At 40.1% G+C, this 18,343-nt stretch overlaps 1 protein-coding gene across 2 annotated transcripts in view; it reads right to left on the bottom strand.

Moving 5' to 3' along the window:
- The window catches only part of LOC100702838 (plexin-A2), a 77,936-nt gene that overhangs the window by 7,688 nt on the left and 51,905 nt on the right, over window positions 1-18,343 (bottom strand). For both annotated transcript variants that reach the window (XM_013276603.3, XM_025907133.1), the window contains 14 exons: window positions 16,951-17,102; window positions 15,808-15,925; window positions 15,134-15,270; window positions 14,437-14,604; window positions 12,411-12,504; window positions 11,033-11,272; window positions 9,816-9,959; window positions 9,141-9,375; window positions 7,927-8,069; window positions 6,309-6,577; window positions 4,606-4,672; window positions 4,083-4,229; window positions 2,968-3,127; window positions 2,041-2,144 (listed from right to left, as the gene is read on the bottom strand). In XM_013276603.3, coding sequence (XP_013132057.2) covers window positions 2,041-2,144; window positions 2,968-3,127; window positions 4,083-4,229; window positions 4,606-4,672; window positions 6,309-6,577; window positions 7,927-8,069; window positions 9,141-9,375; window positions 9,816-9,959; window positions 11,033-11,272; window positions 12,411-12,504; window positions 14,437-14,604; window positions 15,134-15,270; window positions 15,808-15,925; window positions 16,951-17,102 — 2,178 coding nt within the window. The remainder of the gene's footprint in view (window positions 1-2,040; window positions 2,145-2,967; window positions 3,128-4,082; window positions 4,230-4,605; window positions 4,673-6,308; window positions 6,578-7,926; window positions 8,070-9,140; window positions 9,376-9,815; window positions 9,960-11,032; window positions 11,273-12,410; window positions 12,505-14,436; window positions 14,605-15,133; window positions 15,271-15,807; window positions 15,926-16,950; window positions 17,103-18,343) is intronic.

Below are 18,343 nucleotides of genomic sequence, written 5' to 3' on the forward strand. Positions count from 1 at the left end.
CAAATAAAGAAATAGTCTGCAAGTAGCCCAAACGATGACCAAACTAAAAAAGTGATGGATTCAGCAAAGACATGCATCTAATAAAGTACTAAACTAAAGTAATTCCAGCCGCCCCAGGAAACACTTTTACTGTTGCTACACACAGTGCCTTTCTATATTACATATTTGGAGGTGTAGTATTTGCAGTCCTTTCTGTATTTGTAGTTGAGTCCAGGTTATCGCTGGAAAGAAATCCTTCCTTATTTAAGTAGGTGATGATCATAACTAAACGCATGAAAGGTTTTTTCTAAACTCTTATACTTAACTCAACATTGCCCTCCAGTGATGCTCATGGTAACTTAGCCTAATCTTTTCGTGTTTTGCAGCATGTAAGTATAGTGAAATATTTATGTAATAGACTGCTAAATGTTTTGACATAACAATATAGGCACTTTTTGCTAGTGTCGGTCCTAGATCCTGTCTGTGGAGCAGCACTGGGAAAAGGCTGAATATTGTAGCTCTGCTCTGCAGATGAAGACCGGTCATCCGAAGTATGAGGAAAAATTCCACATTCAGACTTAGCTTTGCACTATTCTGCATAAACTACAAATATAGCTAATACCAAATTCAGCTTAGCGACAGAACATACGTTTCCTACCTGGTAGAAAGATTAAAAATGAAAGAGCTAAATTGTTTATCTCCACTAGAGATAAGACAGAATGCATTCTCTCCTGTCAAAACATACTTTTAGTGCAGAAAATGTGGCTTTTCTTTGTCTTTGCTAGTCTCTGTGTTTTTAGAAAAGTATGTTTTCTCTGTGCATGGTACAGTTGGCCCAAAGCTGACAGTGTAGATGAACATTTGACTGACAAAGGAACAGGATGACTCATCTGAGGTTGGTGACCTGTGTAGTCGCATTTATGAGCTGGGAAGAAAAAAAAAAGTGTTGTAAAGAGACAGGCACACAAGTGCATGTTTGGTTGACTAAGTGTGTTTGTGACCATGAGGTTGGAAAAAAATGCAGGCAGAGATGAGGTGAGTGAGATGAATGTAAATGAGTAATGCTTTGCCCTTCATCAACAATATCTAGTGAGCGACTGAGTAATCTGTCTGAAAAATTCAGACTTTCCAGGTATAAAATTGCAATCGTTTTTTACAAGCTTTGAGGTAATTAGAGCTGAAGTAAAGCGTCAGTTGACAGACGTTAATTTTAAAAATGTTTGAGTCACTAAAATGTCAAACATTTCCACCAGCTCATTTTTCACATGTGAGGGTTTTTCTTGCTTTTGCTTTTATTGCACTTAGTGTTAGTTCATGCTGGATACAAAGTCAATCTCCAACCCCAATATCCCAGCAAATAAGCTGATGACAGTTGATCTCAGTGACAGCCGACACCAGCTGATTGCTCAAATGATACCCGGCTACTCATCCATTATTTTATAGGGTAGTTTTCTTTTTGTTGCTATCCTTCTGTCTGTAAGCTGCTTTACAACCCACCTCCACCCCACATCCTTCTTTTAATGCAGCATTTGCCCAAACCATTGTAATATTTGTTGGCATGATATTCATTGATGCTTTTTTATGTTTTCTTACTGCTTCTCTCCCTTTCTCAGGCTTGTATGCTTTGGAGAACACTAGGACATACACATGCCTCACTCTTCTTGTATTATAAACCAAGCTGCCTCCCAGTTTGGTGGTCTGCTTAAGCTGCACAAATTCCCATCTATCTCTGTGCCGAATTGCTGACCCTCTTCCCTTTTACCAATCCATATATTTACACATCACTTAACTTTGGAGAGTGGAGTCTGAACGCCAAAGTCTAACTATATTCTGCTGTTGTAATAAATCATTCATTTCAGATGTGGGTTATCTGATTGGACTCCGTTTTATCTACTCTGCCGTTGGTCGGAGAAACAAGCAAGTTTTAGCATATCACCTTGATTATAAGACACTGTAATGGGCGCTTTTCGCTCGTCTATTAAAGAGAAAAATAACTGAATTATTCATAAGCTCAAAAATCAGTTTTTACTTGTAGTTGTGGTATCATTGTTATTAACAGACCTGGTAGTGCATGAGGGTGTTGAGTCTCTTCCAGTCGCTCTCTATCTTTGTTGTGATGTCCTCATCCTGCAGAACCACACGAGCTGTTCTGCCCTGCCGCCACTCTGTAGGAAAATACAATCTATAATAAATATGTGACATATGGCATTTTGAGGAATGTTGGTATCCCAAGTTTTTGACAGTTACATATTGTCAAATGTCGATCATTTGTCTGCTCCTTGGCGCTGCAGTTGAGGTCATGTTATCCTTTTGCGCTATATTTTATTCTTTCAAACTCTGCAAGTTGTCAAGTGTAGCAACCAAAGTGTCACCAAGACAGCTTCCTGTGCATTTCTACTTGACAATTAAAGTGATTGTGATTCTGTGAACAAAATAAAAATGACAGTGTCTTCACAGAGCTTTAAGCTGCCCAAAGCAACAAAGAGAAACTGATCCTCTCCAAATCCCTAGCCTGGAAAAGCCCCTTAGGGTATAACACTACAAGCCCAAAGCACGATCAGCCACTACCTACAAGTTATCTTATTTACTGCCTTTGAAGGTGCATGTCAGTTGGATTTGTGCCGAGTCATTCGGTATTGGATGACATGTTGTGGGCGTAAGCCTAGGTGTAGGTGCACTGTCAGAACGGTTTAACGTCAGTGTTAGAGTGTTGTTCTGATTAGGGCTGTAAACAGGTAAGGTGGGGTGGGGGGGAGTCTTGAAGAAACTGATGTGGAGCCCTTTCTAGATGTCATAAGTCTTCAGTGAAATATCTGTGATAACTCTTTTGGCATGCTCGATTTCTGCTCTGTTTTCCCCAGCTGTCATTATTTCACATGTGATGTGCCACAGAAATAGTGCAGTCTTAGTTTTGCCTCAAAATATATAACACAATTACTGTACTGAAATTATTCCTTCACAATGGGATTGCACTCTGTGCAGCCTCACCTAGATCCATGTCTGTAGCCCGTGGCCGCTGTGAGTACGGCATGTTCTTGTACACTGCATCCAGGATCTTCTCCTTCACCTGGGTAATGGTGTCACAGTTGAGCACCTTGACAGGGATTTCTGGGCTGTTCTCATTGTCGGGGTTCACACAGCTCAGCGTCTGGAGATCCAGGATAGAGAGAAGGGGGAAGAAAAGGAAGGAGGCAGAGAGGAAGGTGTTGCTTGATACGTAAGTCCTTTCATTACCTGCTCTTCACCAAACTGTCCTGGTGGAGAGCATCTTGGCCAGAAATGTAATTTCACACCTCCAGGATGTGGTTGTGCAGCTCTGGCAGGGGCATTAAACAAGTAATGAGACACAGCCTCTCAGAATCTCCGACATGGCGATCAGAGAGGTGTCATCCTGTCGCTGGCTGGCTCTGCCATGCAGCTAAACCCTGAGGGGGAACTTATTCTGATGGGGCGCTGGAGGAACCCAGCTGGATTCATTTCAAAAGAAATGTTAAAGAAAGAGACATGTTGCATTATCCAGGTGGTCTTACCTCGTGACTGTACTGGTTTAGCACATGACAGTTAAGCTTATATAGACTCAGTCTAATATTTGTAATTGTAAAGGTAGCTAATATAATAATCTTTTTTTCACTAAGTTGGGTGAACGATGTCCAGTGGAAACTGTGTTTGATTAAAAAGGATATTTGTTGTACGGGGTTTTGAGGCAAGTGTGTGAACCTCTTTAAAAATGGAATTTGCAGTGAAGCAGTATAGCTATACATGATGCTATTTAATATGATAAAATCAAGCAAAGGTTAAAATCAAGCAAATGTCTCATCAGATCTTTTTTCTCAAAAAAGAGAGAAAAAAAAACTTTTCCGAAAAAGTTTTGTTGAATTTTAAGCTTAACGAAATGGGCATCTGGCTATGCAAGAATGTTTATTTCATCTTATCAAAGGTATGCAAACATTCAAAGCAATCATCAAATTATAACCACAGCCTTGGCATATTCAACATTTCTGGGGATCTGTCAAGGCACTTTGCCAAGAGATGTGCAAAAATTAAAGCAGACAAAAGGTAGAGAGGTTTTTTTCTCTCTCTCTATCCATGTCTTTGTGACTCACCAGCGTCTTGTATTCAATCTGCTGGCGGATGAGTTTGTCTTCACTCAGGGAATAGCGTGCCTCTCCTGTGATGGAGTCTATGGGTCCTTTCTCCATTTGCTGTTTGATGGCACAGAACAGCATGAAGAGAGGCTCGCCAGCACACTCCTTTGTTTTGGAAAAGAACCCAGGGATTAGGTTGAAAGGTGGGAGAAAGGAAAAGAAGACGTAAAAAAAGTAGTGAAGGGAAGGATGGAAATCAGTATTCATCAGCAGAGATGATGAGACTGAGTAACTGGAGCATGACACATCAAACATAATAAAATTGAGCTTTTATACAAAGCTGGAGACATGTTTGACCTCGCAGGTAACCATTATCCTTCCAGGGTGTTGTTAGAACACATCGATATTAGGCATTTAAAATCACAGCCGCAACAAAAACATGCACAGCAGTGTATTTCAGAATCAATGCAAATAACTTTAAGCAAAGCCATAGTAGCTCTCGCCATCTTAGCAGTAAGATGTAAGAAGGATTTCATTTTACCTTGAGAAATTTGTGGAGCAAGAAAGCAAACCAGTTTGTCAGCATCTTCTCTGCCACTGACTCTGTTCTGTAAGACAAAGAGAGAGTGTACTCATTTATTAGCAAACGGCACCCCTCTGAGAGCTGGAGTGGTCTGATTATTCTTTATAATTTAAGACGTAGAAGAGCTTGGCATTGTTGAAACCAAAGAAAAATTTAACAAGGAGAGTTCTGATGATATAGCCGCTTGGTCTCGAAGGACCCAGACTCCAGCAGACTTTAGGTTAAGTGCTGCTAGTGCCCAGCATTTTTGGGTCATGACATAATTGCTTAGAGACAGGTTTGATGGCCACTTTGAGTCACTCTGTTTCTTCCTTGCAGTGTCTGCACTTAGCTACTTTACATGAGTCCAGATGGGTAAAAATTTTATGATTTACTGTCATATATTCTAACTAAATATGTAAAGAAATATATTTCTGTGGCAATTTTTAAATCCGATCCAAGGCCTACAGCATTTTAGCTACAAATTCCCTGTCCTAAACCTGCTGCTTCTCTGTCGCACATTTTTTTTTGTTCTTACCCAATTTTCAATCTTAACCTGCACTGAATCTACTGTTGACGGCGTCCCATTAAACTTTAGAGTGCTTCCGCAAGAGCTGCATGTTTGGGCTAACAAGTTCTTGTTGTACCAGCTCCCATGTGAACTCATCCTTATATTTAATGAGTGTGCGTCAGATTGTGAGAGCAACCCCCCCCCTCTTTTTTTTTTAAGACCTCATGAAACATTCAGTAGGCCGGTCTCAGCACTGGGAAAACAATCGGCAGATAACCAGAGGTGGAGGAAAAAGGGAGAGAGGCGAGAGAAGGGAGGAAGAGGAGAGGTGATGGGGAAAGAAATGTGAGCTACAGCTGAATGTTTCATGAGTGGCACACAGAAGATAAGTCAGACTGACAACAACTCTGCTGCCGCTGCACTCACTCTTCCCCATTAGGTTCTCCTCCTCTGCCAGTCCCTCCCACTCTCTATCACTTTTAACACTCCTGTCTTTCACCTGTCTGCTCAGGCATCCTGTTTCTCAGACTCATAGCGGATGTTTCACACTGCTGCACAAAACAAAGCTGTACAAAGGTGGGCTTCCCGTTACTGGCCTAGTTATTCAACCATCAGAAGTGCAGTAACTGGGCCGGAAAGAACAATGCACAAAGGAATTATCTATGCCAAAAGATAAGCGGCATTGATCAGAATTGGTCAGGTTTGTGACCGAAAAAATCTCTAGTTTAAATCCTCTCACCACAGAGAAACGGGAGTCCAGTGTTGCGAAACTGAATGATGTACCCGACATGACCTCCAAACCCAAATTTAATGGGCTTTTCAAATTTCTGACTTTCTTGTATGTCTAGCTTTTAGGGACTTTCTTTAAAAATTTTGAAGAACAATTGATTTCTTCTTTTCTGCAAGCACAGCTGAGATCTGACTAGAGATCTAAATTCTGCTTTGTCCACAAAAGCCACAAGACTGTGGCTCAGTAGGACCACTCTCTCTGATATCACTTTAAATAAATGAATTCATGTTCTGTTCTGTTCTGCAATTTTACCTTAGATTTATGCATCTTACATCTTACCAAAGAACTGGAAATGAAAGTTTTCAGCTGACAAAAAATAACTCGGTATGTTACACAGCTGTTTGTTAATTGGGTTTTAGCACTGTGAATGATTTGGTTTACCTGCGGAGGAGTAGTTTGGGGTGGTTCTTGCTCTCCAGATTGCGTTCTATAAGATCTGAGAGCAGATGTTTCAGGATGTCTGTGGCGTACTCCAGCCGTCCCTGCAGAGCGGTCATGATGAGCGAGGCAACGTAGCCGCGGTCACGCATGGAGAAGGAGCGCTGCAGCTCCAGTGTGCGTATGAATGTCAGCAGGAAAACCTTATTATTCACCAGCTGAGCAAACTGCTTCAAGGCTTTCTCCACATTCGCCTGTCCGCTCCCTGGCACCTGCACGCATCATGCATTTTTGCACACACAGAAAGGTGAGTGCGCTCATTAGATGGTACACACTCATGGACGAGTTATAACAGAAATACAGAACAGAGTAAAAATTCTCCCCTTCACAGGGTCGGTACAAACCAGAATTACTGATGTTGCTAAAGCCTTTGCCTAGAAGTGAGTGAAGGTTATGCAAATGCTTAGAGAACTGCGGCACCATTAAAAGTGTAGCTTTAAAGGAATATATAAGAATTAATAAAAACCTTTTTTGCACTAAATAAAGAACCTTTGTTATGTGTCAAGTGCAATCAGAGGATTTCTAGAGAGTTAGTTGGTTCTTAAGAAGTGCTATAATTTGTACCCTAATAATAGCTTGATTAAACTATCTTTAATTGGTAACATCAGCCATGACCTTTACATTCCAAGCTTCTTTTTTTTTTTTTTTACACAAAAAAATTAAAAGCTGAATACTTTTTTTCTCCAGATTTTCTTAAAAACTGAATAGAGAATGCCTCAAAAATGAAATAATTTGCCTATCCTTTGAGACAATAATGAAAACACTTCTTTCAAATAAGAATAAGAAAAAGAAATGACTTCAAAACCAGTAGAAGGTTCAGAGATTAATGGAAGCAACTAATTCCCAGTATGAGCTGCAGTCAAAAACTACTCAAATTCAAAAAATTAATAAAATTTGGACACTTCTTGTGAAGGTCTTCACCATTGACAGCTTTGCAGCTGTTTTACAGTAGATTTCCTCCTTGAAGTCCCTTTCTGTCCACTTATGTGCAGGGACCTCGAACTCGAAAGCAAAAATCAACTTCTCTGCAAAACTGACTCAACCTTTATGTCAAGGATAATTACTGGTGGTGAGTTTGGTCTCCACAGTGCCCAAGCTAGAAGAAGGTGCCCCAGGTTAGGAGTGGCACCAGTCAATTGTAAAGCCACAGTCTCCACTCAAACTACTTCCCATTCTCTTCCCGAAAATGGAAATCAAGTTGCATGGTTGGTGTTTTGACACAGTGGAGCAGATTCAGCAGGCATTACAAATGTGCAAGTTCAAGTGGTCTGAACAGGCCTACCAGTCAGGGATGTGAAAATAGCAGGAGCACTGGAAGTGACCTTGAAATAGAGTGCAGTCAAATTTTAATCAGGTATATACTTTTGCTTTTTATGGGCAGAGATCCAGAACTTTTTGACCTCAAACTGATGTGAATATTCCCACAGACAGTTTGACAGCTTTGGCCAAAAAGCCAGTAGCAATTATTTTTGGAGTATACTGAAGCTTTAAGGTCAAGGCGTCAGAAAAATGGTTGACACTGCATTCAAGTGTTGCAGCCTCTTCTTCAAAGGTTCCTCACCTCCAATTCTCTGAGGACAGGATGATCATCAATACCGGGGAAGAGAACTCTCATGGCATAAGTGCGATAGTCCAAGTAGGGAATGCCGGCTCTGTCCAGATCACTGGTTAATTCATTGATGTCAGTCTGTAGTTCTGCAAAGGCTGCACATGACACATGTATAAAATGTTTTGCCCAACATTTTAGTAGTGTAAGACAGTAATTCCAAATAAGAAACTTTTACATTTGCATCTTTGAAATTACATATCTATAGCTTGAATATTAATTATAACTTTGCTCATCTTTTAATCAAGCCACCTTATATAGTGCTGTGAAAAAGCATATGCCTAGTTTTGGGGGGGGGGTTTTTCACATTTGTCGTATTTACATGTTTCAGATCAGACAAGCTTTATTGTTAGACTAAGATGATCCGAGTTAATACAAAATGCAGTTTTCAAATGATTGATTTTTAAGGGCAAAAAGTTATCCACAGAATATTTTCCCAAAAGTTTTGGAGATCATCCAGATGTTTTCTGGCAGATGTGTCTTTGTTCTTTTTGGTTGTCAGTGGTTTTCAACTTGGAGGTCTCCTATGAATGCCGTTTTTGCTCAGTCTCTTTCTTATTTTTGAATCATTAATCAATGACCTCAACTGAGGCAAGAGAGGCCTGCAGGTGTTTACATGCTGTCTGGGTTCTTTTGTGACCTCTTGGACAAGTCATCAATGCGCTCTTCCATGTTCTCACTCTGGTTCGGTTGAGCCCCAAAGCCTTAGAAATGCTTCTGTAACCCTTTTTAGACTGATGTCAGCGACTCTGGTTCTCATTTTTCTTTCGATTGTGGCATGATGTGTTTCTTTTTGTGATCTTTTAGCACATTCAATTTGTCAGAAAGAGTCCTGTCAAGGCTGAGTGTAGCTTGTAAAATTGAAGTCAGCTTTTCACAAAATGTGGTTAATCACAGCTAATTCACGATTTAACAAAGAGGGAGGATTACTTTTTTCACATCTCAGGTTATCTGAGCTCTCATGTGATCTGAAACATCTGTGACAAATATGCAATAAAATAAGAATTCAGGAAGCGGGCAAATGCTTTTTCACAGCACTGTAAATCATTTTGTACACATAATTCTGACATAAGCTTTTAAAAGAATATAATGCAATTATAAATTTCATGTTAATTTGGGAATATGATTGAGCGGATTTAAGATATTTTTATCTTTTAGATCGTACTGACCCTCTTTGCACTCCAGAGCCACTCTGGATTCCAGATTGTCCATCTGCATCTGCAGGCGCTTCAAAGTGAGGTCGTTCTCATGTGACTTCCGTCTGTAGGCCAGCAGAACTATTACAACGATGATGAGGAGCAGCCCTCCTCCAGCTGTGATACTGAGGATAGCAGGAAGGGTGAGCAGGCTGTCAGATCGGATGTGAACCTCTCCTGGAGAGATGTGGAGTCCGCCGACTTGAACCTGAATAATTGCACGATAAAATTTAAAGATTTAAAGATTTTCAATAAAATCTTTAAAACCTGTTAAAAAAAAAAAGGCAAAGCCAAAAAATAAATGAATAAAAAGATCACATCAAATGTTAAAAGATTTGCCTGTATAGTTGCCTTTGAATAAACTAATATCCAGGCACACACGGTTAGTTTTCTTTTAATAGCTCTACTGTCAATACTTGCGAGAGTGCATGTCAATAATTGTAGAAGGCAATGTTCTCTACTTTGGAACCTACTAGACCATGAGTGACAAACAATGACAGAAAGCCAACGACTAAGTGAAAGCCTGTCAATGACCCACAAATACAGACAAGCACTGACCTACAGAGAGTGACCCACATTCATGCAGACAGGGAAACAGATGGACAGACAGACAGAGAATTGCCGGATAGGCAGAGAGTTGAAACTGACCAGAACTTTGTGTTGCCCGGTGAGGTTTGGTGGCTCACAGAGTAACTGAGTGTCCGACACAGTAAGAGAACAAGGTGTATCCCCGATCAGCACCGTGTAGTTGAGCCTAGCTCCACCAGATGCAGATGGCACCAGGTTACGTCCCTGCAACATATAATATAAAATTAAAATATATCAAGCGCATTTCACATTTTAAGACCAAACAGCTCATACATTAAAACTAAACTCTGCACTGAGAATCTAAAAAAAAAATGTTTGTTTGGTCTAAGAGATCCAATTAAAAACATGATTCTGTGCATGAACTATTTGACCAGACAAGTAACTGTTCAACAGAAAAATAGTATGCTTTAGCATCATTCAATGTTTATGCATCAGTGGAGTTAGCGTAATCAGCTATAAGGGCATTCACAGAGCACATCACCTGCCAGGGCCTAGGCGCTACTTTGCAAGTTTGCAAAGAACCAAAAGTTAATTGGTTTTTCTGGTCCCCATTCTGCACCTTTCCATCAAGTTTTATGAAATTCAGCTTGGGTAGTTTTTGCATATTCTTGCTGAGAGACAAAACAAACAGCACTGATCACATCCCTTTGCCTTGGATTTTGCCTTGCGAAGAAGGCTTTCAGTCAGTTTCTGTACTGCACTGTGGACTGCCACAGAGTCATTTTTTTTGCAAGAAAGCTGCTAAATTATTTTAGCTAACAAAGGCAGATTACTTCAAGACACAAACCAATATGCCATGCTGTTCTCTCTTGGCAAACGTAGCTAAAGATTTAACTTCCTTGCAGTGGCACATGAAGTAAAGGGAAGAAAAGTCAGGCAGAAAAAAATCTATTTTAGTACAAAAGAAGTGTTGTCCGTTCTTTGACAGGAAGCATTTGAGTTCACAGGGAGAAGAACATCAGACAGAAAAAGTCAGCAGTTATGTCCACCATGGTCTGAAATATTTATTAAAAAGGCATAAAAATTAATGGGGTAACAGAGGGGTTGATGTGTGTGGAAGAAATAAAATCTGATCAAATGGGATACGATTTTTTTGATCACTGAAGCAACAGACTATTTATAGCACTGAGCATAAGGATAGAATTACATTAGGTTATGTGTACTGAAGATAAAACAAATGCTGTTATGAAAGCCACTTACTGTTTTTAAGGTTTTGCCTTACTCTGAAATGGGAAATGAAACTAGACTCATTTCTGGGAAGCTCTCTGTCAACTTACTTTGAGTATGATGGGAGCTCCAGGTTTCTGCTCCAAAACACCCGAAAGGCTGAGGGGCTCCAGGTAAGGGTTGGGGTAGTAGATAAAGCTTGTGTTGTTATAGGTGAGCAGAGCTTGGACATTGTTGAAGACAAATCCAAACTCATCCACATGTTTCACTGTCTCATGGTCTGTGGTGTACTCCATCTTCAGAGATGGAGCGAAGCAGCTGATGGTGGTTGTGTTCAGAACTTTGCACACCTGGAGAAGAATCAGATCAGGTTTTCTAAGTTACACCACATTATCCACAACCTGGCGATGTAGTGAGTGAAATATTACAGCAGCCAGACTGTACGTATTATGATATACAAGTTTATATCTACTAGAATCTGTTTCATATTAAGCCAGTCACTTGATTACTAGAGTGCAATTCTGTGGGGGTTTTCACCCCTGTACTTCTTCAAAGTCTCCTTTAAAAATGAGCTGTCCCTTTAAATTTCACCAGCTTGACACCAGTTTCTAGTTAGCTTTAGTCAGATCTACTTTTGCACAGAAAGCTATTTGAAGTAAATTAAATGCTTTTGTGATTCTTAACATTTTCAAGTAATTCCAGTTATGTTTTCAAGATATGTGTGATAAAGTTGCTGCCCTCATTAAATTCAGCAGTGACCCTTTTCTAGCAGCCGTTTCGGGTTAAAGTTCAACTTTAATCCCTTCAGATCTCAGCTTTGCCAGTAACACTGTAGAACATGCAGCTTTAATTGACTGGCTGAAAATTTGGGCTGGCATCGTTAACACATCATTTAATTGGCTCTGGGCAAACTTCTCACATACAACATGTTCCACATAAAAACACCCTAATTTATCAAACACAAAAACTGAAGTTCCTTGTTTTCTCTAACATTCGTGCAGGCAAATAATGCCATCATTCTCTCTCTGGCATCTCTGCAATAGTTATCTTTTCTGCCAGGGTGCAGTCCTAAAGCAAATCCATGACTAGTAAGAAGTGGAAAACTTCAGGTAAACCAAACACCCAAAGGACCCTGGCCTTTTGCCAACAGGGTCCCAACACTTTATAACAATCAATCACTTTGAGCGACCCGCCTGAGCAGTTCAGGCGAGCAGAATTAGCTCCATAAATCACCTCCAAAAAGTGAGTTGTTCATCCATATCATTTTTTAAAATCTTCTTTTGGAATGATTCTTTATGTAAACCTGTTCTAACTTCTTTTTTCCTCCCAAAACCTCTTCCTCTTCAATCACATTATAAAAATGAGTATACAACAGCACTGAATCTGTCTAAACACAATCTTAACAAATCACAGATTTAGAGTAAATTCATTGACGTATGATTTTTAAAAACTAAATATAACTATAAATCAGCGTTTTTTTACACTCACATTGACAGATTCATGTCCAGCATATTTGACTCTGACGCGTGGTTCCTGAACTACATCCAGATTGGTGCCAGTCACGGTCAGAGTGGTGTGTCCACTGTTTAGAGGAAAGAAATACATATTTATTGTTCAAACAAGCACATACGTGCACAATACTCTCAAAGCAACCGGCTAAAACCTGCTGCTGCTTTTTCATCATGATTTAAATTAGACTGATAACCACAGAGACATCAGTGTTTTTAAACATTTCCCAGAAAACCTGCATTAATGCAGGCTTGAGGAGGTATAGCTGGGATGGTAGCTCAGGCTTTGTTATTGGACAGATCAAACGGAGAACCAGCTGGCTGCTATTTTATATTCATCCATAACTGCGAGACTGGCATAGCACGAATACAGGTGCTGCTTGTTTACATATCTGCGCTAGATGTGATTAAAATAAACAACACGCTCTAATCTCTGAATAACCTGAACTGCAGTGCGAGCTTAGAAAAATGTGGAAGTAGAAAGTCGGAAAAGTGAGACAAAGAGGTCAAAATACAGGAGAGGAGGAAAAATGCTTAAAAAAACTGGTCAGTCGAGTCAGCCTGACAGAGTGCCAATCCTTCTCTTCTCACACTTCAAAGGCTACCTAAGCTTGTAGTGCCTCATAGTGGGAATGCACATTCATGATGAGGGCTCTTGATTGCAGCTCCACAAAGCTCCTCCTGTCACTAGGCTGAGGGCCAGGGTGTCTCTCTGAAGTCTAATCTGCAGGGACGTAGTGCCGAGTAATCCCACCCTAACTCAAATTAAGTGCCATCTTTTATTTAGCAGAGTCCAGGTAGTGCACCCTTCAACTGCGATAGAAATGTTCATGTAGCAGGTTCATTATTGTAATATTAACTGCATAGAACTCATTCATGTAGAATCATGAATATTTGAGTCAAAGATGGTTTGTTTGTGGTTTTTTTCAACTAAGATTGTTTATATAGATAACAATGTTGTGGCTAGTGACTTGATAATATCTCTGCAACCCTGACAGTATTGCCAAACTCTCAGATTTCCTGGGAGACTTTCTATGGAGAGCCGTATTATTAATCCCATTGTACCGAAACTGGCTTCAATTCACGTAGGGGTTGTTTGTGAGATAATTCTCAATATATAGGAGTAAATGGAGCTTAACACCTAAATGACCTGCTTCTTGACAAAGAAAGCCAACGCCACATTACTTTGGTCAGAAATGATTCGTTTTAACAAATAATGTAGGGCGTCCTGTTTCTTTGGGTATTAAAAGGGTAGTTGTTCTCTAGCTGTCTAGATTGTCCTCTACGCCCTGGTTAGAGGACTAAAGGACCACTACTCCTCCATTGCCAAAAGAAATGGGAGGACTAGGGCCAAGTGTTGGGCCAAGAGGGATTGGGCTTTAGTCAATGAACACTGAAGCTTATCTGTGCAGTGCAGTCCTGGAACAACATCTGTATTTCATAATATTGTGTTGTTGTCTTGGACTTCTTTATGTTGAGAAGTGTTTTTATTTTTTTATCCTTTCAGGTTACATGCATGAGGGGGGCAGAACATTAGAAACGGCTCGGTATAAACCAGCACAAAACTATTACTGTTACCACGGTCCATATAATTAAATTAACACCTCTGTGACAGCATCAATAAAAACTGAACGTTATAGGCTTCATAAAAAGGAAATTTTATGGGAATTGTACCCATTTTTTGAGAAAAGTGAATCACACATAGTACAAGTTTTTCTGTGCCACTGACTTTACACATAGATTCACAACTTGTGTGTGGGTGTTGATTTAATCTAAATGAAGTATTGGATATTTATGATTTTAATGCTGTTCAGACAGCAGACAGAAAGCAGTTAAACATGAAGTGCATGAAGTCCTCTTTCACACATACATCATCTGCAACACATTTTGCAACATGAAAACTGTCACTTGCAAGATGAGATCATTTGCACTTTTTTAATTGTGACATGATCCTCTGATTAGGCTTGTAACAGCATTTATTCAGTACTTAATTTTTTTTATGTTACCTGGTAATGCTCCACAGGGGCTCAATGCGCTGTACTGTGGGGTCTTCTATGTACTCAAAGGTCAGGCTTCCAGGAACCTTGGCGCGGTCAACACTCAAACTGACTTGTACTGGCCCCGCTCCAGTCACCGATGGAGCAGAGAAGCACACAATCTCCGACTTGGTCCTCCTGGTGAGATTACCAAACGAGAGATTTATTCATGCCTTTGATTGTGACTGCCCACTCGGTGCTGCAGTGGCAGACTTCACGTCACTATGAGCCATGCGCATTACAGTGAGAGGAGAGGATTCATTATAGTCTGTCCCATCTCTTCCTCGTTACAGACACATTAGGGATGGAACACTGTAATTAGAGGGTGCTCAAATTAATGGCTTCCTTGCCTCACCCACCTGACTGCTACCATGTGAGGCATTTTGAACTTTAAATAGATATCTATAAATACACAGAGAACAAAACTTACTACAGTGAGTTTCATCATCTCCTCACAAATCATCAAAGACTTTTAATTTAACGCACAGACACATAATTGTATCAAAGGTGTGCTTTTTTAAAAGAGTGACCTCATACAGTTTTTAATTGATATTAGTGAAGGCTAAATCTTTAATATTGCGCAGAGGCAATCTAAATTTAGTGTTTGTGAGTCAGGAATCATTTTTAATGTGAGATTAAGATGATGTCAAGGGGTTATATTACTCACCTGTATAGCTCGCATGTCTGATTACCAAAGTACACATTAACAGTACTGCCAGCCCCTAGATTCTCCCCGACTACAGTGACCTTGGTGCCCCCAGATTCAGGTCCTCGGCCTGGAGTCAGTGCCAACATTGCAGGGGTCTTTGGAAGAAAAAGAAAATCATTCATGTTTCATTTAGCATACGTTCCAACGCAAAATACAATATGTCTTATTATCTGTGGGATTCTGATAAACCCTGTTCTTCCAGCCTTGGCTCAGTAAGTCTCTGTAGAACTAAAAAGTTAAGAGCAAAATTGTTATAAAAGGTAGACCAAGGTCTAATAATTTATTGACTATCAAGGCTATAATTATTTTAAAAACGAGTAATACTACACCACATGCTCAGAAACAGAGCCCTCTTTGGGATAAGGTGCAATAAACCAGAACATTGTTTTCATCAGCCATTAACAAAAATACCACAGTTGAAAAGTCATTCCTAATTATTTTTTAAACTGTCTTGTGCACAGTCTGTGCTGCACTTAAAATGCATTGAGAGTCTTATTCTCTTCCTTGCCAGTTGATGATTGCAGTTGCCTGAACTGATCAAACTGGTTAGCTTTTACCTACAATCATGCAAACACTTTAAGTTTGTTTTGGAAAAACTGGACAAGTTACACATGTTTCAGTGTCAGAGTTACCACAAAGGAGTAGAGCTGGGAAGATTGTGCTCGTAGCTCTGGTCTACATTCACCAACACACAGCATAACTGGACCTGGAGTACTTCCTTCAGGAGCTGCAGCCATCTCACATACAATCCTTTCAAGACAAAAAAGTGAAAAAAAACAAAATGCGTATGTGGGTGCACAAAAACACAGGCATCGTGCATAATAGTAATAGCAGCATCCAGGCATACACACAGAAGAATCACTGCACTGCATCACATTTGTTATGAAGTGCACTGCCGGAAGATGGCCGGTGTGATTGAGGTAGACTTTCATGGAAGTTGTGGGTCAATACAGAAGCCCATCTTTCTTCCGAATGGGAAACCTATAACAGCAGTATAACTCAAATGATAAACTACACCCCTCCCCATCTCCAGCACGATTGCCACCCACCATTACCTCCGGTTACCATGACAACATAGTGGATTCTTCAATAAATCAGTATTGCCTGTCAGGTCAATAAGATAAAGTACGCCATGAATAAGTCATTATAGCAACTGACCCCACGCTGAAATTAATGGTAGTAACAGCTGTAATGCCATGTTTTAAAGCACTGTTTGTGCCAAATGAATGGCCCTGCCAAATGCACAGCTCTGCACAAGAAACTTGTCCTGCGATACAATAAGAGCACCCAATGAATCGTCCCTGCCCAGCCCTTCTATTCATACATCACGTGAGTTTTCCAATTTTCTGTTGGCATGTTTTTTTCTTTTTTTACCCCCCCCCCCCCCTTTTTTAGAAGGATATAAATAAAGTCCCTGCAGCCTGAGCCCAATTGCATTACATGGCTGTGAGAGAAACACATGGCTAACAGATTGTCCCTCCAGTCAGCGACATGCAACGCATTTCAATTACAGCTGTGCCGACAGCCTTATAACGACAATGACACAAAGACTGTCTCTTCCTTTGGCTCTGACTGCACCAGAGCAATACAAAGACCCATGCACAATCCTACAACCTGATGAGGCATCACAGAGTATCCAGCTTATTCAGAATGTGCTAGTGTCTTTATGGAAAAACAAATTGTAGAAAGAAGGAGAGAGAGAGAGTGCATGCATTTATTTAATAGTACTATATCAGTAATGTTTATTAGTACTGGAGGGGAGGAGTTTCTCTTACTGTTCTGCAGTGATGTATCCCTCCTCCTGTGGTGTGCACTGCACTCCTGCCACTTCCACGTTACCAACCAGCTCAGAGAAGGACAGACCTAGGTTCAAGCCCTGGATTGTCACCAGTGTGCCCCCTTCCAAAGGTCCAGCAACTGGGTTCACCTACATAGAAGAGAGGAATTAAATAAATATTCTTTGATAAAGCTTCATTCTTGTAGATATTTTTTGAATCATTTTTGTATATTATTTTCCACATAAATAATGTGCACATTCAATATTCCATACTGGAGAAAAAGATGCTGTAAAGAGAGTTAAACTTGGCCAAACCAAAAAGAATTTCAATTATCAGAAAATGAAAACACTTTTTCATTTCTTACTAAAAAACTGGTTTTGAGCGCTGCCTTATAATATAAACTTTTGGCTATTTTGATCAAGAAATATTGTCCCATAATATGTGGAATAGTAGAATCACACTTTAAAAACTTAAAACTGGATCTGTGTAGCCTTTATTTATTCTTGGGAAGCAAATATTAAGTAAATATACCATAAGTCTGTGTGTGAAATGCTCAGCTTTCATAGCAACTGGGTCTCTTCAGAAAACCTTGAAATCCACCATAATTCCAAGCAAACTTTAATGAATAATGCAGTGAATAACAAAGCCTTGAGAAAACCTATTCACAGCCCTTTCCAGTGTCAAGTTAACCATCCCAGCAGGAAACCTTTGGACCTACAGAACAGAACAGGAGCAATGCCGGAGCAACACTCCCTCCACTCCCAAGCCGCGCTCAGTAGTTGATTCATTCGGCTGCAGCTCCTTCAAAAACCCCAATAATGTGACAGGGACATCAAAGGCTCCCGGCTCTTTGAAGTGGAAGAGCCTTGCATCTCTGTGCCTGACCCACTGTGCCTCATTCAAGAGAATGAACAGGAGTTTGTGACATAAAAGATCCATCATCACTTTCTAAACAGACTGAATACGTTTAGCTGTCAAGCACTTAGGGTATTCAGCTGGTATGGAACAAAATGTAAGATAGGCTCAGGTAAACAGGCACTTGGAAGAAAAACTGGAAGTTGGCCACAGAGAAAATTAGAGTTAGTTACTGATATGTACAGTATGAACTACTTGTATTTGTTAAAAAGGTGTCTGGCGTGTGGTTTTCGGATAGTATTATGTACAGATAAAAGATTTGATTTCGAAAAGTAACTTCTGAAAATCTTCGAATAGAGTTAGATTTTTTTTTGTCGCTCTAAAGTCTATCAACCTGTTTCTCTATGTCTCGCTTGCTGTAATGGCAAATAGAAGCAAAATCAGGTATTTTATTCACTATAATAACCTGGTTCAACTCAGTTTCTCTGACAGACATGTTTTGAAACATGATAGTGATGGAGTTATTTTAATGCAA

The sequence above is a fragment of the Oreochromis niloticus genome, linkage group LG5, assembly GCF_001858045.2.
Source record: "Oreochromis niloticus isolate F11D_XX linkage group LG5, O_niloticus_UMD_NMBU, whole genome shotgun sequence".
Taxonomy (NCBI): domain Eukaryota; kingdom Metazoa; phylum Chordata; class Actinopteri; order Cichliformes; family Cichlidae; genus Oreochromis; species Oreochromis niloticus.